At 36.7% G+C, this 25,814-nt stretch overlaps 1 protein-coding gene across 1 annotated transcript in view; it reads right to left on the reverse strand.

The window, feature by feature from the left end:
* Positions 1-25,814, reverse strand: part of PLCB1 (phospholipase C, beta 1 (phosphoinositide-specific)) — a 756,841-nt gene that overhangs the window by 591,916 nt on the left and 139,111 nt on the right. The window contains 1 exon segment of the mRNA XM_012639238.1: positions 7,153-7,165. Within this exon segment, the coding sequence (XP_012494692.1) occupies positions 7,153-7,165 (13 nt within the window).

Here is a 25,814-nt window from a genome sequence, read left to right on the forward strand (position 1 = left end):
TGTTTTTAAAACATACACTTAAGAATGTCCTTCTTGAAGTGCTAAAAATTATCAATTTTATTAAATTTTGACTGTTTAAGAACATGCTCTTTTAATATTCTATGTGACTATATGGAAAGTATGCATAAAATAATTCTGCAGTATATTGAAACACTCAGGGACTGAGTACTGAACTGAACCATTCTTCCCAGGTACCACCATTTTTACTTGAAAGAAAAACTGATGGCAAACTAGGGTTATTCAGACTTGGGTATGTGACAGACATTTTCTTGAAAATAAATAAAATGAGTCTGTCACTTCGAGGTAAATAACTGACAGTATTTGTTGACAGTAATAAAATTCAAGCTTCCAAGCAAAACTTAGAATTTTGGGAAACTTGTATCCACTCCCATGAGCTTGATGGCTTCTCAACACTTGCAGACTTTTCGGATGAGATCAGTGGTGACATAAATGAATGTGACTATACATGACATCAATTCATGATATCCTGTACAGCATCCACCAAAAAATGATACTTTAAAGTGAAAAATCCTTTCCTATTGTGGCTATTGATAGTCCATTTGCTCATTTAACAAATATTTATTGAGCATCTACTATGTGCTAGATGTTGGGCTACAGCAGTGATAATGAACAGACAAAAAACCCAGACATTGTCCTAGGAGTTTTATATATATGAATTAATTTAATGCTCACAATGTTACTGTAAAATATAATGTTAATAACCTCATTTTACAGTGGAGGAAATTGAGCCACAGGGAAGTTGAGTAACTTAATAAGGTCACAAGCTTGTAAGTAATAGAACAAGACCCTTATTAAGTTCATTCATAATGGTAGTGTTATGTAGGACAATATGATACAGTTGAATCTCATAATGAAAGCTTTAAATTACCCCCAAACTCTAGAATAACAGGAGTATCTGACATTTAGAGCATCCTTATTAGGTACCAGGCACCCTTCAAAGAGCTTCAGGGGAATTAATCCTCATACTGACTCCACAAGGTAGGTACAGATTATGTGCCCATTGTACAGATGAGAAAACTGAGGTTTAAATACTTTATGTAATTTATCAATGTTAAATACCCAAGAAGAGGCTGGGAGTCAAACTCAGGCCTCTATTTCTTTCTTTTTTTTTTTTTTTTTTTTTTTTTTTTTTAAGACAGAGTCTCACTCTGTTGCCTGGGCTAGAGTGCCGTGGCATCAAAAGCCTCTACTTCTTGAGACCCTTTTCTTACCCAATCGGCTATACTTCCTCAAAAAAACACAACTGTGCTTGAGTAGACATTCTCCAGGTAACAAGCCTGTTACCAGGTATTAAGTTTATAGAAGCTTGATGTGAAAATAGAAAGGAATCAACTTTGCAGGCAAGACAAACTTTTTGATTTATTCACCAATCCCAACTTGCCCCTAGGGAGTTGATGGTTATCTTAAAAGCTGACTGATGTGAAAGTTCCTTTCTTCAGTCAAGATCTGCTGTTCTAGGACTTCAGCATCCATAGAATTTCCACAGAGGGTCATGCATATGAATCCACATAGCTGTACTTTGTGGGTATTTGAAAGCATTTTCAAAGTTAATTTTCTGACTTTGTGGCATTTTCTCTCTTATGTGCTGACTTTACAACTTACCTTCCACTATAACAGAGCCTGCACAACCTTTTTTTAAAAATAATCCAGAAAGAACACAGATAAACCCTTTAAAATGTATTGAAAAACATTCTTAAAGCCACTGGGGAGATGAGCAGGGAGGGGCAGAAGGATGAATGGTTACTCTTAGCCTAAGAGTTGAAATTAGTTAATATATATATTTCATCAATCAATGTTATTTGCATGATAATACCACTATGATAACTTCTCAGCACTTCAATTTTCACATCTGTAAAATGGGAGATAAAATAGCACCTACCTCAAGGTAAAGTTATGAAGACTAGATGAGTTTAATTTGCCAAGTGCTTAGGATATGGTCTGGCACACGGTAAGCATGATATTTTATTAATTAAAATAAAACAAAAGTGAAAATGTGTCATCAAGTTGCATAACAAAGCACAGAAAGATAAATGTACATTTCCAAATATCAAAAACTAAACCAGGGCTTGATCTTGAAATCTTCCTCCTGGTCTGCAGTATCTACAAATGCACACAGCTCCCAAGGAAATGGTTGAGTGCAACGGGTTAATAACTAGTCAGTGACTACACTGTTTTTGCTTGGTTTCCCTTTTTTGGGGCAGGAATAAGGCACACACCTGCTGGGCTGGGAGGTGGCAAGACAGCCTGTGGAGCGCCAGTCAGAAGACTGAGGTGAGGACACCCTGCAGGCAGCAGAGCCTGGGAAGGAGTCAGATTTATTTCTCACGGCCTGGAATGCACTTTGTTATTCCTCCTTCACCTCTGACAATGCTAAACACAAACGTTGCACTTTCAAGATTAAATTTTAAGCCCACTAAAAACTACTGCAACATAGAAGTTTCCATTCAATTTCCAGTTTGGCAGGGCATTCTTTTTTCCTTTTCTTTTTTTCACCAAAAAGAAAAGAAAAATGTTACCAAGGTTCCACTCAAAGCTAAATCACCATGAGGGCATTCTGAATAAACTGATTAATAAAATCCCAAGGCACTTTATAGTTTGCATAATCTCATTCATAGTTATAATTTATAATTACAATTTATATAATTTATAGTTACAATTTGATTTATATTCTTCTAAACTGGGATATAGCATTATATGTATTATACGTATACATATTATATGTATTATAAAATGTAAGGAGAACAACTGCCTTAGTTAAGGGTCTCCGAGTCAGTAACACAGGTCATCTAGGTTACGGCTCTACACAAGGTTGGAAGCAAGAGGCTGGGAACTGAAGGGAAATCACTGGTGCACAAAAGGTCAAAGCACCATAATTAATATTTGGCCACTGTAACAGATGCTGTAGGTTCCCTGTCCACAGTCCTGTTGCATATACCATTCACATGTGGGCGCAAGCCTATAGCTCCAAATGCAAGCACTTCTATCTCTTTGATTGAGAGTTTTCTCTGGATGTCAAAGCCTGCTAGGCATATGCCCAGAAGTGCTGGGGGTTAATGCCACATGCTTCAAGGAGCAGCCCTCAACCTATGACTGATGAGATTGATCAATAAATACCCCAGTTGACTTGTTCATTGGCTGGAATAACACAGAAGCATAAGACCTGCCTGGTCTCCTTGACAACTTCAGAGATAGAGGACCAGCCACCCACCATGGTAACTTCCAATGCACGCTCTAGTGAATTCTCCCTCTCTCTGTTTCACATTCCCATTCCTGACAAGGGTTTCCTGGCACTACCTTCCAAAAATCTACTTGCACTGAAATCTGTGTCTCAGAGTCTCCTCCTAGGGGAACCCAAACCAAGACAGAGTAATCCGGAATCTTCTGTTGAGTTCTGGAGTCAGTGTCCCTCCTTTATGTCTGGACCTCAACAGCAAAATCAATTTCTATTTACCTTCCAAATAAAAGCCAAGTCTCAATTTTTCATAAACTGTGATACAGATGCCTTCTAACAGCTTTTAGGAAGCCTACTGCACCATTTTAGGGTACACAGAAAAAAATTAATTAGACCCAAGGAAGCCAAGAAATCAATTAGAGTGAACCAGATTATAAATCTCCAGTTCCCTGCTGTTTTACATTCCATGTTGAAATATCGCAGAAGACAAATCAAACGATCTCTGAGAAATTATAACTGCTGTCATTCACGTTTCTTAGGCACTGGTGCTCACTCATTAGTTACTTCCAAGCCATTGGGAAACACTGTCAAAACTGCAGCCTAATGGTTTGGGGTCGTGGGTGGCTGGAAGGGAAACTGACAGCGGATCAGTCTCTCTTTGAGTCATGTTCGTTCAATGATTCATTCTGAGTGTCCGAGGGCAATGTCTAGGCTTTATTAACCTTAAGATCCATCACAGAGATCTCACATTGTCATCACTTGTTAGCCTGGTCAACTTCATTTATAATATCATTTTTCAATAGAAACCTTTTTTTTTTTGGAGGATTGCAGAGGATGCATTTGGGAGTCAGGCTGCCTGAGGTTCAAATTCTGGTTCCACTTCTCACCAGCTGTGTAATTTTGAGCAAATTGCTTAATGTCTCTGTGCTTCACTCTCCTCAACGGCAAAATGGAAATACTAATAGAACCGACTTCACAGACCTGTTACAAGGATTAATGAGTGAACTCCTCACTACTCAAGGGTGGTTGGAGCCCAGAAGCATCCGCTTTCCTGGGGGGCTGGGCACAAATGCAGTCCCTCAGGTCCCGCGTCAAACCCACTGACACAGACACTGCATTTTAGCAAGACCCCAGGGAACTCACGTGCCCGCTAAAGCCTGAGAAGCACTGACTTGACACGGGTCAAGCGCTCGTGAAGCAGAGCTTGACAGGCTGAAAGGGCCCAATCGATTTAGCTAGTATGATCTCAACTAACAAGATGCCAACTAACAAAACACAGACTGATCAGCAGAGAAGGCCTATTAGGAGTGAAGCATAAAGAAGCTGGAAAATGTGACCCGGGACTAAGAAGCTGGGACCTGAGGGGAAACGGGTGCACACTGATAGTACCACTAACATGGGGTCCTACACAGATGTGCAGTGGTCCTCCCTCCCCCTGCCCCTACTCGCCCACTCATGCCTTCAAGGAACCATGTCCCGGACACCTCCCATCTGCCAGCCACTGTTTCAGAAACTGGCGATGCAGCACTGGTGAGCTATGGCGCTTACGGGGTCTAGTGCAGGAGAGACGGATGAGCAGGAAATATACGAATACTTCAGCTATGTCCAGATAGTGGTAAGTGCTATGACTACACAAAACAGAGGAATAGAAAGAGTGTCTGCCAGTCAGTTACTGTAGTTGGCACTTCAGTGCCCCACTCAGGTCCCCTCCACGGGGCTGTTGCACTCATTCTATAGATGATGTAGGTGCTGGCTGATGACAGCTGGCACTTCTGCTCCTCTCTAGAGGATTGCCCTTGGCTGAGGAATACCATCTTGGCAGGCAGTACCTGGAAGGTTCCGCACCCAACCCTGGGAGGGGCTTTGCTCATAACCAAATGACGGCACAGGAGTACCGTGGCCAGTCCCCTTGCCTGTCTGCAGGACAACTCCATGGTGCAATGCATGCTCCACAGCTCCCTGTGGGTGCAGGCTGAGGCTCGGCCTCCTGCCCCATCTATACTTAGCTTCTAGCCCTATCCTATTTTTCTCTGCTTGCTCTCTTTCTCCTGAGAGCATTCCCTAAATAAATCACTTGCATAAGCATCCCCATCTCAAGCTCTGCTTCTAGCGAACCCAACATAAGATAGTAACTTCTCTTTTCTCATAAATTCTCTTTGTCTGCCAGCATCGGAACACAAGAGTTACAGATCTTAAGATCTCATTTCTTTGTAGTCTCTGGGCCCCTCAAGAAGAGGAAGCTGGGTAACAAAAGCCCCCTCTTGCCGTTTGCACTGGGCTCCAGATGGGAACATGAGCTAGAGAAGGACAGACCTAAAACACAGCCTTCACCATCAGCCAAGAATTCCCAACTTACTAGTTGGGAGGGTCCTCTGCTGCTTAGTCTCTGAAACTAGCCTAAGTCAGTGGGGGACATTAATAGACAGGTACACCTCAAACAGAGAAGTCTTCTAGTTTTAGGGCATTTAATAAGCTGCTTCCAACTATAAGCATCAAAATGTCTACATCTAGCACATACCTCCTTCCTCTTCTTGAAGAAGACATCTAAAATCTTTCTTAAGGGTGATGCCAGTAAAAGCTACTTAAACCCTCAATGCTTAAGCTTCACTGGTTAAAATCAGGTTTTTAACTGCCCACTATACCTTACGTGTCTGAGGCATTAATGCAGCAAAGATCATTGTCACATGTAAATGCCATAACTGCCTTGAGTAATTGCTAGTCTGTGTAGGTGACGTTGAGGTAATGAACAAGTCAAGAGGGTCCATGCTGATTCTTTGTACATCCATCAGGGGGATGCTATGATTCTGTTGGCTTAATTATTACACCTTGTAAAGATGAATGCAGGGAACATGCTTGCCTTGTCATCTGCCTCCCAGGGGACTGGTACTGAGTAATTGCTTTCCAACCCTGTAAGAATCATCAACATGGAGCCACAGGCACCATCTGGCCCTCCAGCCCTCCGCAAGCCTCCTGGGGACAAGATGAGGTACTGGGGGTGGCAGTTATCATCAATAAGCTGGTGAAATCTTGTCTCCTTCTTCATTTTAATCAGAGATTTTATATTATTAAATATCCCTGACACTGGAAAGACAGTGCTGAATATCTATGTACAAATATATAAACTTATATGTATATAGTATATCATCTAATATTATAATATCATATGTATTATATAACACAGCATTAAATATTATGCAAATGTATACTTGTACAGGAACATAAATATATATTACATGTTCATATTGAATATTGAGGTGTGATCTCTTAGGGTACAGGGTTAAGAAACCCACATATGAACAGGGAAGGAATACTGAATAAACACTAAAAATTGGCTTGTTTTCAGAGGAAAATACATTCATTTGAATCCCACATATCACAAAAATTCAAAATGAATTCCTATTAGATTAAAAAGTTGAATATTGAAATAATTAAGAGACAAAAATATGGATCTGACTATTCGTCAGCTTTAAGATGACTTGGGTGGTCTTTTTATACATAAAACAAGAGGAAGAAGTATAGAAGAAGTACAAAAAGCCCACCGATAATTTCAACAGTATGAGACCCCATATCCTCTCTAGGCCAAAACCATGATATACAATTACAAGGAGAACAGGAAACTAGGAAAGCATTTTATTACAAATGCAATAGATAAAAAGATATTTACCTTACTATAAAGAACTGTCAAAGGAATTCCTGGATTTCATTGAAGGACATCTCTTAGAAAGATTCAAAGGCTCTAACACACAATAGACAATAAATATTTGTTGAATTAATGAACAATTAATTAACAAAAGGGGAAATGGGCAAGGAGCACACACAATTCACAGGTAAGGAGCCATAAAGGATTAATATACTGGATGTCACTGGTGCCCTGCCCAGACCAGCTTTACTGGCCTCCATTTCCTGGGATATTGGCTGCTAACAGCTCATGGGAACCTACTGGGCAACCACACTTCCACTTTGGGGGCCAAGCTCAGCAAATTACTAACGCTCATGGGTGGGAGGGGGTATAGGAATATATGTATGATAATTTCATGATGAAATAGTAGGGGATGTTTTAAACAATTTTTTGCCAGAATATCAAACAATATGAAAATACAATCATCATATACTATGAGAAACCAGGAATCAGAACAGTATACATGTTCTAGGTTAATGACATTAATATTTAATATAAACTTGGCACTGTCTTGGCACTGTTACATATGATGACAGCCTGAGAAAACATATCTTTTCCTCTTATGCATTGCCTCTCAAATTCATTTAAAATGATCAACAGACTACAACGTGCAGGGAATAATATATTGGCCCTGAAACAATACCAACGATATTTCAGAAACATAAAGCTGCAGCTAAATATTAGTGAGAAGAGACATTGTTTGAAGAGAAACACCAAGAACTATCTCGCAAGGCTCCGCCTTGAGAAATAAACACAGCACAGTCAGAAACAATCTTTGCAGGATCCTAGGAAATTCCCCAGTTGGTAAGTACAGGTGAGGAGGCCACAAGAGTAGGTTGCCCTGGTCTTATGACGCAGCTACCCAAGCAAACTTTGGACCATCTTCCTGACCTGGAGCTTCCTTTCAAAGATGCAGCAGGTAGCTGCTCAAGGAAGAAGGTCATGCACGGCCACGCCATGTACCTGATATGGAGGCCAGTTGAAACAGAAAGTTAAAAACGGAAAATGGCCATGCCCTTCAAGCATCCGGATCAATGAACCAGCAACATGAACGTATGACAATAACATCCAGTCTTCCAGGTTAAGAAATGAGGAAGGATTCTTTAAAAATAGAAAAAAAAAAAAATAAACATTCATATGTGAAAAGATCCAAGAATCCAACCACCATTATTTCATGTTTATGGTCAAATATCAGGCCTACTTCATAGATATCTCTTTGTTCAAATATGGATAATGTTCAAATATGAAAAGGAATAAAAAAGTTTTAAAAGCTTGAGTTCTGAAGATACCATGTTTTATACATACAGACACACAAAAAGCAATATATATGAAAAACATATGTACGTATATGTGTACATATGTGCATGTATGTATATGTAATGTGTATATATGTGTACACACACACACATATATATATATGAAAAGCAAAGCAAAAAGAGGAAGCATATATTTGGGGAAATACTAGAGCAAACACAAGTGAAACATCTGCTTTATAGCATTGTTTTATAGGATCAATAAAATTCCTTGAAATAAGAACTCTATAAACAGTGAAAATATGAGGCCAGAGAATGAGAGAAAACAGGAGTTAAGACACATGCAGAAACAAAATAAAGGCAGAGTAGGCTAAGAAGACAATGTTGAGGAAGAAAAAATACCGTAACAAAATTAAAATCTTTATTAAAAAACAGGCATATAATTGTCAGAGCAGAAGAAGCAAGCCCCTGGTACAGAAGCAAGCCTTTTAAACTATCCCAGAATGAAAAGGCAAAACAGACAAATATATTTTTAAAAATTAGAAAGAAGACAATAGATATGAATTGCAAACCTGAATAGTATAAACTGATGGTCCAGAGGAAGAGGCCAGACAGACTCAAGAGAAATAAGAATTAAGGGCAGAGTGAAAGAAAACATTTCCAGATCTATTTAAAATAGTTTCCAAGATTCCCAGGGGAAAGTTATGAAATGTTATCAATATTCACTCATATTATATTGAGTTGATTTTTAAAAAATATTTTAAGAGAAAAGAAAAAAGTCCTTAGAGCTGCCAGGAAGATAAAACAAAAACAGTAACAATTTATTACAAAGAAATAAAAATCAGGTTACTCTTACACTTTGTATCTCATGCCAGAAGACAGGAAAGTTTTGAAGGGAAAGTGCTATAACGAAGAATTCTATACTATCATCCAAGTCCTTAGTTAAACTCAATAGAATATTTTTATATGCATGAGTACATCATGCATAATATACACGAAAGCTTTTTCAAAAGTATTACTAAAATATATGTTCTAGTCAACCAAGATACAAACCAAAATTAAAGGCTTAGGAATGGGAGAGACCTGATTAAAAGAAGAAAAGGCAAGCAATAAGCATTAAAAACAGTGAAATGTGGTTAACAAAACTAATTGTTCACTCTCTCATTCAACAAATGTTTATTGATTACTTACTAGACATAAATAAATATTGGTTCTAACTATGGTAACAGAAAAATTTCTAAGAATATAAATACCTACTGAAACAAAAGGCTAACTCCAAGCTGGGAAAGTATTTGAACATGTTTAAAGACAAGTTATACTCTTATTATAGGATGAGTTTTTAGAAATTTATTATAAAAGTAGAAAACCAGACAAAAGTTATATGGAGGAAATTTAAACCAGATGAGCAAATTACCAAGAATCTTTTTAAAAGGTTCTATGTTGCTCATCATCAAAGAAAAATATATTAAAATAATAACAAGACACCATTTATTAATTGTCAATTTAGTAATCATGTTCAGGACTTGTAAGTTATAAAATTATTTTTTTTAAACATTTAAGAAAAAGAAAGTACATGTAATGACAAAAAAATTCCATTCACAATAATAATAAAAACTTTAAAATATTTACTGCACCTCTAAACTAAGTATCATAGACAGTAACAAAATAATTATAACTACCAATGTCTTTAGAACATAATTAGAAAAAATTCTAAATACTGAAAAGTATGAATTCAGTTAAATATATTGTGATTCATCCATAATACGTAATACTATTCACAGCCATTAAAATAATGTTTTGAAGGATGTTAAATGTTGGAGAAAATGTTCATGGTATATTATTAAATTAAATAAAAGTAGCATATTATCACATATAGCATAATTTTTAAAAAAATATTTAATAAATTAATGTAGTGAAAGGAAATATGCCAAAAGTTAAAGGTAACCATTATATTTAGGTGATGAGTTTATGGGTAATTCTTATTTTCTTCCTTATACTTTTTTGTATTCTGGCAAAGGTTGCCAGTTGTCTCCCAATGTGCAGTCTTCCTTTCTTCCTGTAGTAACAGAACTACCAATTTTACATGGGCCCATGACTACCTAGAATTAAAACAAAATTTCGCAGTCTCTCTTTGTGTGACTGAGCACAGACTGATGGAATTTAAATAGAGGTGATATGTGCAACTTCTGGGACTATCCAGAGCATCCTTTTCTCTTTCCTCCTTCTTACTGGAAGGTGACTATGAAGGCTGGAGTTGAAGCAGCCATCTTACAGCAGGAGGCGTTAGCAATGTTGGAGGATAGTAGCATAATAACATGGAAGAAGTCCAGGTTAGAGGTCCGGGACACCATGAAGCACTATGTCAGCTCTCAACTGCTTGTCCCAGAGTAATGTGTGATAGAAATAAACTCAAATCATAAGACACGTGGATCTTTATTACAGTAGCTACACTCATATCCCAACTAATAGTCATACTTTCCAAAAGTTCTACCATTATCCCTTATTAATTTTATGGGAGAAAATAGCATTAAAAGAAAAAGAAGTAGGGGTTTAATCGAAAGCAGTTGGGATAAGATCCAACTTGGAGGCTCATGGTCAAAAAAAAAATTACCAAAAAGCCACCGCCACCACCACCAAAAAATCTACAACTCTTTTCATTATTTCCCCTTGTTTCACATGCTTATTTTTTACACAAGTGGATTTGAAGCAACTAAATCTATTTATATCCTGGCTCCATATTGCTGCTGTCATTTTTGTCTGCTGGATATAACACAAAATGACCAAAAATGTGAACAAAGAGTTGACTTAAATCAGCTTCCTTTTCAAGAGCTAAAGGAACCAAGAATGTTGGTTATATTCCTTCATTGCCTGCAAATGCACGTTTAAAATGTCAGATGACTTAAAATCTGAGAACCAAAGGGCTATCTTTTACTCAACATGGCCAGCTGACCTAATCCAGGTTTAATAGTGTGGGTGTATAGCTTTGTCCCCCAATGAGGTAATAAAAGTCACGATTAGGATCATAAGGGAAAGAAGCATGATTTATATATTTTGGATTGATTTTGTTTCTTCTTTGTGCTCTTCTCCTTTTTATTAAAAACTAATATCAGCAGGCAGTAGAATCCTAATGTTTTGACATACAGCTGATCCCCATAGCAGGTATTATGTTGGAGAAACTACACTACATACAAACAGTGGGGCATTGCTACAATGTATATGACAGTTACAAAATATGGACTATGAAATGAATAACTTGGACACTTTAACACCATGTTATATACACACACATAAATATTTACATAAGTGTGTTGGTAAATTTATGTATATATAAAAATCAACAAGGCTGATTTTAAATTTATTAAAAAATATTCCAGGTTAGATTTTTATATAATTTATCTAAAGTTTTCCTTTTAATAAAAATAATGGTAGTTGCAAAATATATTAGGATTGCACAAAAATAAAATAAAAAATTGCATCCCTAAATCTGAGTTATTAGGTAGACAGTAGTTAGCATAGTCCCTGTTGTTGTAGTAGATATGTTCTATCTTACTACATTGGAACCTTAAAGAACAAAAGGAAAGTAGATTTCTAAATGGGAGCATATATTTGTTGAATGACGAGCATATCAGTTATTATTTGTTAGTTTAAAAGAAAAGTTAAGAAAAAGGTAAAAGACAACAGTACTGTATCAAGAAAATAACACTTGAAAACATCTTCATATAAACTCTACCTATACTTTGGAGAATTTTTTGAGACCAGAGTCACAAAATCTTTTTGGAAACAAATTAAGGAGCAGAGAGAAGGGCTACCTAATTAAAGTATTCATGTAGATCTTTGTTCTTTGGTATGTAAAGATTTACTGATAAAATAAGTCTAAAGTTTAAAGGGCTCTAGTAAACAAATGCCTTCATTTTCTATGCACCTTAAAAAATTCTGATCTTTGCTGCTGAATTATTTACTGAGTGTCTATGTTAAAAAGATTTTTAAAATAACTTAGTCAGACAATAGCAAAAGAGGAAAAAATTAAGACAAATTGCTTTAAAAAGAGTACTAAGTTTACTTACATGATTTTTTTCACAAGTAAAAATTCCAAGTGATTTTACATGAAGAATGACTACCTAAAAATAAACCATGACATCCCCAAAACGTGTAGCTTTTTCCCAAGCTGCAAATGCTTAATAAGCTGTTGTAAAGATTCCCAACTTGACACTGCTTTGAGCGCGAAACGCATAGTTTTGAAAGAGACATGCTGAAGTTGTTTAGTCTGATTCTTATTCGATTTGCAATGCCATCTTACCCCCAAATAGGATTCTTAGTTTAGAAAGGGTATTTATTTTTTTTTGTAGCCATGAAAAGGGACACCTGAACAAGACACACAGACCAGGAAAGAACTAGTTGTCCAACGGGCCAATGGTATCGGTGATATTCTCAACATGGAAGCTTAATGTTCTTGTGCACTAATGCTTCCTTATCCTTCCTGGGGAAATGGCTTTATTCAGAAGTTTAATGTGTGATCCAAATGAGAAAGTTAATTTGGCTTGCTGCGAGGCCCCTCTTTGGGGAGAACTGCTACCCTGATTAGGCCTCGGCCAAACAGTTTTCAGTCTGAAAAAGGAACACATAAATCCATCTTCCTCTATGTGTTCTTTTTCATTTGTGATAATTAAATGCTTAATATTTAATGACTTAAGTCAAAAAACAGAGTTTCAGAGTGGTACTTAATACATAATGTTTATTCTGATATGTTGGATTCTGAAGATAAATGAAATTTAATATTTATTAATACATTTAAGATATATTTATTTTTATATTTATACAAAACAAGGCTTCGTATTTTTTGGAAGGTTTTATAGGTTGCATATGCAAAATCAAAGTTTCTTGCAGTAATCTAATCCAGGTCATTTGATAGTTTACTGATTCAGTAGTTCACATTGAAACAACTAAATGTCACAAGCCTTATAACCCAAATAGGAAATGGTACGATTAAGGACTCTAGCCTGCCCCCTCCAATTCTCCCATTACCATCCTCACCACAGAACCACTTTTTTCATTTCTTTTTAAAAATATTTTACAGTGATATATAACACACACACACAAAAATGCATCAAGAAATGTATAGCTGAACAAATCACCATAAAGTGAATACCCAGATCAAGACACAGAACACTGCCAGCAGCCCAGAAGACCCTTCTTGTGCCCTCTTGGTCCGTTCCTGCTCCTCACTAAAGATAATCATTAGCCTACTTTCTGGAGCAAATCCTTCCTTGCTTTCCTTTTTACTTTAATTGCTTTGTTGCATCCCCATACACTATAGTTTAGTTTCGCCTCTGCGTCCTTCATATAAGTGAACTTGCACACGATTAATAACAGCATGCATTATTCTGTATACGGCTTCCTTCACACAACACTATATTTGAGAGATTTATCCTGTGCTGCATACCTATAGTATATTCATTTCCATCACTACATCATATTCTTTTTTACATATAATAATTTGATTTTTTATTATGGTAAAGTATAAAGAGCACAAAATCTACTATTTTAAACATTTTAAGTGTACAATTCAGTGGTATTAAGTAGATTCACAATGTTATATAACCATCACCATTATCTATTTCCAGAATATTTGCATCTCCCAAACAGAAATTCTGTACCTGTTAAATAATAATTTCTTAATCTTCCTTCCCCCCCAGTCTCTTATAACCCTCTACTTTCTGTCTCTATAAATTTGCCCATCCTAGGTCTCTCATGTAAGTGGAATCACACAATATTTGTCCTTTTTGACTAGTTTATTTCACTTAGTATGATGTTTTCAAAGATCATCTACATTCTAGCAAATGTCAGAACTTCATTCCTTTTTAAGACCAAATAATATTTCATTATATGTATATACCATATTTTGCTTATCCATTTATCTGTGGATGGACGCTTGAGTTTCCATATTTTATCTATTGTAAATAGTTTGAATAGGAACACTGGCATACAATTATTTCGCAAATATATGTAGGGGTGGAATTGCTGGATCATGTAGTAATTCTATGTTTAACTTTTCGAGGAATGGCCAAACTCTTTTTCCATAGCAGCTACACCATTTTACGTTCCCACCAGCAATGCACAGTTGCTAATTTCTCCACATTCTCGTCAACACTTGCTACTTTTGTTTTTTATTTGTTTGTTTGTTTAATACGTATGTTTATTTTACTGTTGTTGGATATTTGGATTCTTTTTAGTCTGGAGCTATTGCAAATAATGCCAATAAGAACACTCTCGTGCCTGTTTCCTAGTGCATAGAAGAACACACTTCCAACGGACACCTACCTCGAATCAGGATTGCTCAGTCATGGGACGTGCATGTTCAACTTTAGTAGAAAATGTCAAACAGTATTTCAGAATGCTTACACCAATTTTCACCCCACCAGCACGTATCTAAGTCCCTGATGTACTTGCTATTGTACGGAATTTTAATTTTGGCCATCTGGTAGGTGTATAACGATAGCTTCTCTTGTAGTGAATTTGCGTTATTATTAATGACATTGAACATATTTTCAACATTTATTGGCTGTTTGATATCCTCCTTTATGAACACCCTATTCAATAATGAACTGGTTGATGGAAAAATCTTTATCTCCTTTTTTTCCTAGTATGTTATCTGTCATTTTCTTATAGGGTTTTGGAAATTCTGTTTATGTCCTGGTGAGCTCTTTATTAGTTACATGTATTAGAAATACCTAATTTGTTTCTTATGTGTGTTTGCAGAGTTAATACCCATACAGACATTTTCAAATATACATTTTTGGTTTTGTGTTTTTGTTCACACAGAAAACAATCTTGTACACATTTGTCTGCACCTTGCACTTTCCCTTACCAATGTATTTTGAAGAGTTTTCCCAGTCAGTACAAGGTGTACTTTCTCATTCTTTTGCATAGCTGTATAATATTCCATTGTAGTGTTTATTGCACTAGTGGATAACTGAACTTTATATGAACCCTCATTTATAAATAATGCTGCAGTGAATATCTGTGAACATATATCATCTTGCAAGCATATCTGTAGGATAAATTCCCAGAAGTAGGATTACTGTGTTAAAACATAGACTTTGGATAGATATGCCGAAACCCATCCCCCAACTCCCAGCAATGCCCGTGCCTATCTCTCAACAAACCACAGCATATTGTCATCCCTTTGCATTTTTACCAATCTATGAGGAGAAAATTGGCATTTAATTGTAGTTCAAAATTGCAATTTTTTAATTATGAACGGGGAGCTTCTGTTTCATATGTATAAAGGCTTTTTAAATCCATGTTTCTCTTGAGCATTATGGTTTCCCTTATCAAAGAAGAGCTCAGCTACATCAATACTGTAACATTAAACATTAATCTGCAAATGACTTTCCGGGGGATCTTGGTAAAATGCAAATTCTGATTCAGTAGGTCTGAGCTGGGGCCCGAGAATCTGTATTTCTAACAAACTCTCAGAGAGTGCCGAAGCTGCAAGCCTACAGAATATACTTGAATAGAATCAATGGTATGAAACATCTGCAGCAACTTAAAGAAGAAATTTAAAACAAATCATCAAGTGAAATAACCGTTTATTTAGAATAAGCCAGATATAGGATGGTATGCTCAAAATACCTTCTTTTTGTGGGTGGCTTGGTATGATGGTATCTTTATATAAAAAGGACTCCACACATATTTTTTATGTGTACAAAGGGAATCAGATTCTCAGAGAAATGCAATGTAAAAATAATGAGCTACACAGGAGTGGGGTCAAGATTGAAATCAAGGATATAACAATCTAAATCCTCAATTCTAGTGGCATTTCTCATGCAGGGGCTAGATGCATGAGATGTACTGATGCATAGATGTACTGCTGTATGTATGGTTTCCTTACTGTTGCTCTACTGACACAGGCTGAGAAGAGTGTTGCTGGAGACTGGTACAAAAGATGCATTTGAGATCTGTCCCCATCATGTTCTGATGGAAAAATTCAAATGTAAAACCAATCAAGTTTGTATTATGCAAAAATCTCCTTTAAGGCATTAATGACTTAGAGCATTAATGATGAAGAACACATTCAATAAGAAACCCACATGAGGAAATTTCTGTTGGATGATATAACAATAATAGCAGCAACAGCCACAGATAATATTTATTAAGTGCTTATCAAGTGCTTCCTATATACTTTTCCATTAAATTCTCACAACCACACTACGGCACGTTTCCCAAGCAGTACTTTACATGCAGTGAAGGATGCAACAGAAAAGCCTACTGTAATACTTCGCTATCCTCACATGTGAACAGTATGTATGTACAGAAAATCATTTTCAATCTTATTCAATTAACAGCATTTGGAAGCCAAACATGGAAAACTAACTCTTTATCTGGGCAGGTTGATCTGATATAATTTTATCTTTCAAATCAGTGAGAATTCATGCAGAAACACATTTTTGAAAGGAAAATACCTTGAAATTTTAAGACTTTTATTTTAGTTACTCTTTTTTGTTTTTTAAATTTTGCTTTCAAAACATTAAAGATGCTGGGTTTTTAAAATAATCTTGATAGTGCATCGTATCTGGATGTTCCCTGTTCTCTTTAGTTTTGTAAACCTCCTCAGAGTGAGGAAAAATAAATCAAGAAGAAAAATAAGAATTTCCCAATAAAAAGAAAGTCAGTGAGGTGTGAATGTTCTTTCTTATGCAGCTTGTCAGTGGTGACCAAAAAAAAAAAAAAAACGGGGGGGGGTGAATATGGTATGTTTGACACTGACAAGAGATAAAGTAAAAAAAAAAAAGCCAGTGGGTGTTCAGTTAAATATCCCTTTGATAAGCCCAGCTCACACAGGCGGTTATGCCCTTCTAGACAGCTTCCCTACAGGGAAAACACAGCATCTTCAAAGGCAAAGGAGCAACTTTCTGGGCTCAGGTCAATATCCTGTACCGATTTTTAGGTTAAGACAGAGGATAAAAACTACCTTGCAGAATACATTTTAAAAAGAACAAAATAGTTATAAACAACGTAAAACAAACAAGAAACAAAGCTTGACCCAACACAATAACTCAGACAGCTAGGAAAATAATAGAAGTTTCTAGGGCAGAGGGAGTCAGTGTTTGATTCCCAACCCTCATCTCTCCTCCAAGCCAATGGTCGAGTTTAAATTTAATGAGAAGTCTTGTTAGTAACCACAAATTGAGAGAGAAACTAGTTGAATAGGTGTTCTAATAGTTTCCCTTGTCCGAGAAATAGCAAAAATGCTTCTGAGTGAGGAAAATAGCAGAGAATGATTTCTTTGCAGCAAGGGACGAATCCATCCAGTGCTTCAGAATGAACTGGGAAAGCTAATAAAGTCTGGAGACAAACCCCTTCCCCCTGCACTCACCCCTCACCCACCTCCCACACACACAGGATAATGTAAACCTGGTACAGGATATTTATCAAAATGTCAGGAGAGAAAATAGACCTGGCATTCAAAGAAAGAACATATATGGCATCAGTACCCCCTCCAGCTCCCTTCTCAAGTGAAACAGAAAGAACTTGAAATACCCAGCTCTCAAACCATAGCCTGTGAGAGGAAAACACTCCAGTCTCAGACGAAGCAAGGAAAGTCAAGAAGTCACCAATACTTTATTAGAAAAGAGAGAATATTTGAAAAAGGCCATCCAAACGAGATGAAAAAAGGGCAAAACAACTATGCAAAATATCCTCATCCAGAGAAAATAAAGGAAAGAATTTTTCAAGCATCAAGGCATAAAAAGCAAATAACTCATTGCAGGGAAAGAACAGATTCTCCTTAGACTTCTGCACAGCAATATTTAGTGCTTGGTGGTCAGAGAGCAATGGCTACAAAGGTGACCCAAGAATATTACATTGAGATAAAGTATTATTCATTTTTAAGGCAAAGGACTGACATTGGCAAACATGGGAAAACTCATAAAATGTACACACCTGTGATCCCTTCCTAAGAATAGTTTTTAAATAAACCTTGACAGTGAAATAGAACTAACTTAGAGGAGCAAGATAAATGATTCAGAAATGCAAAGCCATGGTAAATGGTGGATGGAGAACATTGACCTCATTTAAACATAGTGCTAGGACTAACCAAATGTGGAAATCACGGTTCTAGAACACCATGAATGCTTTAAGGATGCAAAATGTAAAAAGAAGGACATCAGTAACAAACATCGGGATATGAAGTCAGGCACAGTGGGGGGCACACACTAGGCAGTGAATGTTCTCATACTTCATAGAGAGGCAATAGATATTAAAACAAAATTTTAAGGCTTTATGTTAAAATAGTATCTGTAGAATTTTTATTAAAATCAAAAATATAAAAATTAAAAATATGAAAATTAACATTATTTTCTGTACTTCCATCTATATTATAGCTCCATTTCATGTCAGTGATTGTGATATTTACACCATGACATGTTAGGAACAATTTATTATCTCATGCTGGTTTTTAAAACTAATCCATGCAGAAGAATAATGCCTCTGAAGTCTATTGAGAATCAATTTCTTAAAATACATGAAAATTGTTACTGCCCCTGAAATCTAACATGGTGAAGGAGCTTTGAAAAATTCAAACCTAAGGGAGCACACGAGAGGCTCTTCTTTACGTCAGCTCAGCCCGTGGGGTTAGGTTTCCTGCTTACGAAAGTTCTCAGGCTGGATGATTTGAAGCAGCGAATCAGCACCATTTCACTGATTTAGCGCCTGCCTACATTATCACCGAATTGCCGCTTGCTTTCCACCGTAAAACTTTAGAAATGAATTACTGTTGCCAAATGACGTAGATGTAAAATATAGCCTCTATCTTAAAACAAGTAAAATTAACAATCCCAGAGCAGAGTTTAAATAGCAATTCATTTTTGCCAATTTCAATTTTGAGACATTTTGATTAAAGTTAATCAGAGCCAAAAGTAAATCATTGTTGGTTAATATTAATGAAGTAAAAAGCCAAGTCATAAAATGAGAGATAAATACTATGAAACAATTATTTTTTTTCCTCCATCTTTAAATATGTATTTGGTTATTTGCCAACTTCTGTTAAAATATAGTTTATCCAACATTAATGATGGTTATTTCCAAAGAGTAGAATTTGAGACCATTTTTCTCACCTATTTGACAATCTTTGTTTCCCGTTCATTGCTGTGTCTTTCAACTGGGTTCAGCCTGTGTTTGGGGAATTAATTACGCATTTATTGTCACGGCTTTGCTTTCACCTGCTCTCCTATGTATCATTTGTGAACCCCCCCACTGAAAACACGAAAGTCACACATCCCCTGTATGTTCATCACCAGACGTTTGTCACTCAGAGGGACCACAAACAAACAGTAGCAGCGTAGCCACATGTTGATTGTAATGTTGGCAGTTTCAGCCATTACATTTAATTTAGTAGAGTCTTTAATTGTTTTTATTTCTTTAACCAGAAGTTGCCATCCCACATTTGAGACAAGCAAAAGGCATTATACTTTTGATGTCTGATAGAATTGGTATAAGGACATTTCCCTAAGCTGTTTCAACAAACTCCAACACTGAAGAAAATAGCAGAAAACAATCTGGGAAATTGGTTTGGAGTTTAATTTTCCAATGTGGGTGTACTGAAGGACAGTTAGCAAAATATACTTCTTCAGCAGGAATTGCTGTTGTTTCAAATTTAAACAGCCTAGGAGTTAGAAGTGCCTTATCAAGACTGTGGTTGAACAAGTGAAACCAAAACCACTGTCAGGGTGGTGGTTGGAATGATTCTGCCCTATTACCCCTCTTATAACCACTGAGCACCATAATAAAACTCCTTATTACCACTTTGCTTTTTCTTTCTCTTTTTTGTACCTTCCCACAGCACTGTTGGACTAACAGAACAAACATACTGAGTTATCTGCATTATCTGTAACAATGATAATATTACATTTGTCTAATCCTCCCACTCATATATCTCAAGGCACAAAAGACATGCTCTCTATACATCTAATAACTCTACTTACCAATACTGAAAATAATCTTTCCAAATAAACACAATCTCAGTTAGCTGTTCTGGCCCTCTTTCCTTAGATGTAATTCTTAACAGGCAAGTATGGATTCTTTCCCAAATAACTGAGCTCTTATTTTTGCCCTAAAGGCTGGCTTGATCAAGGTCTTTGAAGGACAAAACTGTAGGGCATTAGGCACTTGAGTGATGTTATACATGACAGTTCAAAAAAAATAAATAAAGTTTGGAAGGATACACCACTGCACATATCAAATTGTTCTCAGTCATTATTCCTTAGAAATCTTTCCCTCCCCACTTCCTCCTCCTCTCTTCAGAGCCTGTGTAGGTGGAATGTGCTACTTGATAAATGCAGTCTAATTATATAAGCTTGCTTCTTCTTTTACAAGATGTTATACCAGGGTTACCTTATTTTGTCTCTGTTATGTAATTGGATTGTAGGATGCTTAAGCCCACACGCCTACATAAATATTAATTTTATTTCTGTCTTGTTTGATTCCAAGAGATTCAGGCTATAATTTTACATACTTTTAAGGACATCTTTTGAAGACAAGACTCTTTGCCTTGTCTCTTCTCTCTATTAATCAAACATTTTACAAGTCAAACTCTCTTCTCTTATGCCCCAGCACTTCTTGGATGAACTTACGCAGAAATTTTTCCACTTGAGATCAAAAGAGAATCAGAAAGGAAAAAGAATGAAAGGAACAAAGAATAACCATGAATTTAAAGTAATATAAATTGTTTTACATAAAATAAATTTAATCTGATTTTAAAGTTTTCTTTAGTTTTACAACATAGACCCTTAATTCTATCAGGGGTGAAAATGAAACAATGGGATTTTGAGGTAATACCGAAGAGGAATGTGGACACAAACTTCATGAAATTACAGATGGCCAACAGTTTCAATCGTGTAACCTACTATCGAATGCCTTAAATTCTCATATTATAAAAACAACAAAAGAAGATGAGATTATATTAAAACCCAGGAAGAAAAACTGGAGGAAACCAGAGTGCAGTCATCTCCCTTCTATTTGCACATTTCTTCTAGGCACACCAAAAGCATCTAAGGGAATGATGTCTACCACTTTCAGCGAAACTTATTGTAAAGAAAAGTTTAAAAATAGCAAACAAAACACAATGGCATGGCAATTAAAAGACAGCCCCGGTTGAAGAATGTTCAGTATTTTCAGCTCGAGTTTATGTACAACAATGAATTCTACTGAGCAGCACGGGGGTTGGTAACTGTAATTTCTTCCATATTTGCGTAGGTTTGTTTTGCTATATCAGCAAAAGGGGTACAAGTGAGATTGAGGCCAATTATGTAACAGCAGCTCTATAATTTTTAAATGCTGCTATAGGACAGAGGCATTTAATCAAAAGTCAGATCAATTATTTTAAACACCATTGACAGAAATGAACAAAAAACTGCCAGTTTTCACTTTCAAAAAGAAGAACAGAAGTGGATTTTAATCACAGACATCAGAATCAACACACACTAAAGGATAAAATGTCAAGGAATAGAAATGTAGGAATCTTAATCTTAAGAATTCTTGTCATTGGATTTTATTTGCAAACTCCATCCTCTTCTATTTTTTTCCTAGATTAACCAATCTGATGATTGAGCAATCAAGCTACCTATCAATCTAAACACATACTGTTTTCCTCATTTAATGAAGGTGCCATCACATATGTCAACATCTATGCTCAAAATTCTCCAAAACCTTGACCAGTATCAACAATCTGGCAGATTTTCATTCCCATTTCATACATGCCCACATTACATAACAACCAGCATCAACCTTCATTTGAATCTAAATCTGCTAATTCTTTTTCCTTCCCTCAAATTTTTCAAATTCATGAAGAAAATGTATTTGAACAACAAAAATATGTCTTTAAGGAAGGAAATACGAAGTGCGTTTTCCAGCAAGTGGAAGGCGGGCAGGGTGGAGGGGAAGGACAAAGAAATGAAGAAAGTCAATGTAACGCAATTAGAAAAGTGATTACAAGAGGAGGTCTTTGCACACTGGCACTTAGAGCACAAATGTCTGAATCTACATCACAGTACTATGTAGAATCGCCAGAGTTTTATATTAATTAGGAAAAAATGGTTGTTTTGGTAAAGATTGTTTGTAATCATTCTGGCCACAAAGGCTAAAGAATGTTATTTTTAATTTAACCCTAGACTGACCCAAAATACAGGTGAATTTTACCATTGACAGGGTACCAAAAAAAGTGTTATTTTTCAGCTTGAATCTACAATCTGCCAATCATAATATCCAAAAGTTGCTAAAGCCCAGTAGAATTAAATAAAGTTAGCTGAGTGTTTTTTAAAGAAATTATCTACATTTCACAAATAAAGAATGTTTAAATCATTATTTATTCCTCAAAGCTTACTAATTTTGAAAGTTTGTTTTGCCATATGCCTGAAGTAGCATTCAGAAGAGGAAGTCAAAATATAATGTTAAATAAAGTGAACATTCTTTTATCTTACTGTGCTTATGTGATAAAAGCCAAAAATCTGTCTTCTTATCCCCCGGATAGAGATACAAAACTTATGTTTCGATTTTGACCAAATGATAAAAACAGCAAGCAACAAAACCAGTTTTGGGGTGAAAAAAAAAGGAAGTAAGAAAATCAGTCTTTGAAAAAAGTAGTAAGCAAGAAAATTGGTTTTCTTTATTATTTCACTACTCTATTTTACCAGCATTAGGTAGTTATATTTTATTTTCTAAAGCCCTGAATTATAAGAAAATGCAGTCTACAAATAAAAAATTAACGTGTCTGTAGCCTCTTAACAAAGTCCTTTAATATGCATTATCTCATTTAATTTAATTCTAAAAATAATACCTTGCAATTGTAAATATTATTCCCACTTTGCATATGAGGATATTGAAAATTAAGCTTAAAACAATCTTCCTAAACTGGGCATTGTGGCACATGTCTATAATCCCAGCATTTTGGGAGGCCGAGGCAGGAGGATTGCATGGGGCCAGGCATTGAAGACCAGCCTGGGCAACATAGCAACATTTTTTGTCTCTACAAAAAATGAAAATAAAACAAAAATTGCCTAGGCATGGTGGCACGAATTTGTAGTACCAGCTACTCGGGTGGCTGAGGCAAGAGGATAGCTCGATTCCAGGAATTCGAGGTTACAGTTAGCTATGATCATGCCAGCACAATCAATCCTAGGTGACAGAGCAAGACCCTGTCTAAAAAATGAAAATGAAAAGATCTTCCTAAGTTCTCAGGACCAGTAAATGGCCAGAACCAGGCAGAACAAGGGTATAAATTCACTCTCTCTGAAACTAAGTTGATGTCCCTTTCCCTAGGACGGCCTCAACACATATATACACATCGACAATTTTGAAAAAGGCCTTTAAAAATCTATATCTCATAAATTTTTGAGTTTAATCTCATTTTGTATCTAGGAGACCTTCTCTATTTTTTTCGAGTTAATGAGAAGTTTAAAGACACATAAAGACACATAAAGAAAATGATCAAAAATAACACTATAACATGCATCTTACGTCTGAGATGGGGATTTGAATGCATGTGATTTATTGAGGGTGACTCACAGGAGTGAGGGAAGCACAGGAGGAAAGGGGCGGGGCTAAGTCAGGCTGTGCTTGCAGCTGGAGTCTACCCTGAGCTGATTCCAAGGGAGCTCTGGAGCATGGACTGTACCACAGAGACAGCCCCATCTCGAGGCAAAGTAGCTGGGATGTCTGCACTGTGTCCGACAGGGCACCCCTCAGATGGGGCGGGGGGGTGGGAAGTGACCCTTGAGTTAAGTAAGAACAATTCTCCAAAGACCAAGTCAGTGCTGGGCCACAAAAAGGCAACTTTAGCAGCAAACAGGGAAGCAATGGCCCAAGAGGATCTGGGCACAGCACCAACGTCATCCCTAAGGCATGATGATTGCTTGCTGAACACTGACAGGTCGCCTCTCCCCAGCCATTAGAAATTACCTCTGAAGAATTCCTGGGTAAAGGAAGGTGGCTCGAACATCAGTATCCTGGATTCTTTTTGGCAGTGGCAACAAGTCATGCCTTTTATTTAAGGTAGCAGTAGCAGGATACCTACCAGGTCATCTCAAATGGACCCATATTTACAGCATATTTTTGGCAGATAGGCAGGGCATCTGGAGTGAGAGGCTATTAAAGAAGTCCAGTTGGAGACTGGAAAGTCCCCAACTGAAAAGTCCCCACCACTGAAAAGTGGTGGCTTCCACGTGAAGTGGATCCATTCCTTTTGCGGTAGATTGGTTTTGTTATTAGCCCAATTAATAGCCTCTTGTGGCCACACTTTTTTTCCCTGTAACTTTATGTCTCCTTCCTGCTTTGGCTCTTGGCTTGGCCATGCACTTGCTTTGTGTAGTATGATGTTAGCTGATTTGCTACAAGAAGAAATCACGTCAGAGCATTTCTGCCTCCTTTTTTGCTGCTATGAGATTGCCACGAGACCACGACTGGGCTAGCTTGAGAAAAAGCCAGGGCTGGCCTGGCAGAGGATAAAGTTCCACGTGGAGCAGAACCCAATCCTCTCAGCTGAGGGCCCAGCCATGTGAGGGCCCTTCCAAGTTCAATGACAGAGCTGACTGCAGAGAGGTGAATGAGCCCTGATGAGGCATGCACAGATTAGCAGAACCAATGCAACCGTATGGCTAGAAATAGTGAGTAGTGGTTTTAAGCCTGAAGTTTCGGAGTGGCTTGTTAACATAGCATTATTGTGGCAATAGTGAACGGGTACATAGTTCAAAGCTGCCAACATATAAAGCCTCAGCATTGGCATTGACTGACCAAGAAGAACTCAGAGGCTCTGCCGCAAGTTAACACAGCATTGGCTAAATAAAGTAAGAGACTCAAGAACACAGGTGATCTTACTTAGACTCTAAATAAATATCCAGGTCAAAATGGTTATTGTTATAATAAGAATTAATTCTGATTTCTATAGTGACACTTGTATGATTTTCTAAGGGTGATGGTAGAAAAAAATTAAAATAAAATGAAACAATGGTTCCCAAATCACTAAATATTGTTCCTATTATACTGGCACCTGCTTTTATTGTCAAGTGACTGTTGCCAGTCGAAAGACTATGATTTTGTTAATATTATTATGACTTAGCCAGCTTGATTGGGACTGAAGACATGCATTTATGTTCCACAATTCTCTATTTTAGAAATTACTGAAGTTCACGCAGTGCAGAATCAAGAGTAAGGTTAAGTATAAGATAACATTAAGATAAATTTGAGATAGGTGCCAGTAATAGAAGGAGCTCCAACGTTTTTTTTCAAAGTATAAATGAAAGAATGAAAATGCTTGTGCAAGTTTGGCTTTTACATTCTATCAAAGTTTCCTTCTAGCTAAAAATATGTGACAACCTCAATTTAGTTAGAAATTATCAGTGATATCATTATTTAGATATTAAATAGCTCTCCCACCCTTTGGCAAGCCTCAAATGATACTTTCGTCATTCCCTTGTGGAAAGAAAATGCTTTGAATTAGACAATTCCAACAATAATAATTACCCTAGTGCTATCATGTGCCAGATTCAGGACCAAGTGTTTTTATATGTATTAGCTTGTTTAATCCTCACAACGCCCTTAGGAATAGATACTGTTATTCCCATTTTATGGATGAGAAAACTGAGATTGTTCAAAATTCACACAGCTAATGACTGGTATAACTGGTAGAGCTAGGATTGAA

This window comes from Propithecus coquereli, unplaced genomic scaffold, assembly GCF_000956105.1.
Source record: "Propithecus coquereli isolate 6110/MARCELLA unplaced genomic scaffold, Pcoq_1.0 Scaffold139, whole genome shotgun sequence".
In the NCBI taxonomy this organism is placed as follows: Eukaryota; Metazoa; Chordata; class Mammalia; order Primates; family Indriidae; genus Propithecus; species Propithecus coquereli.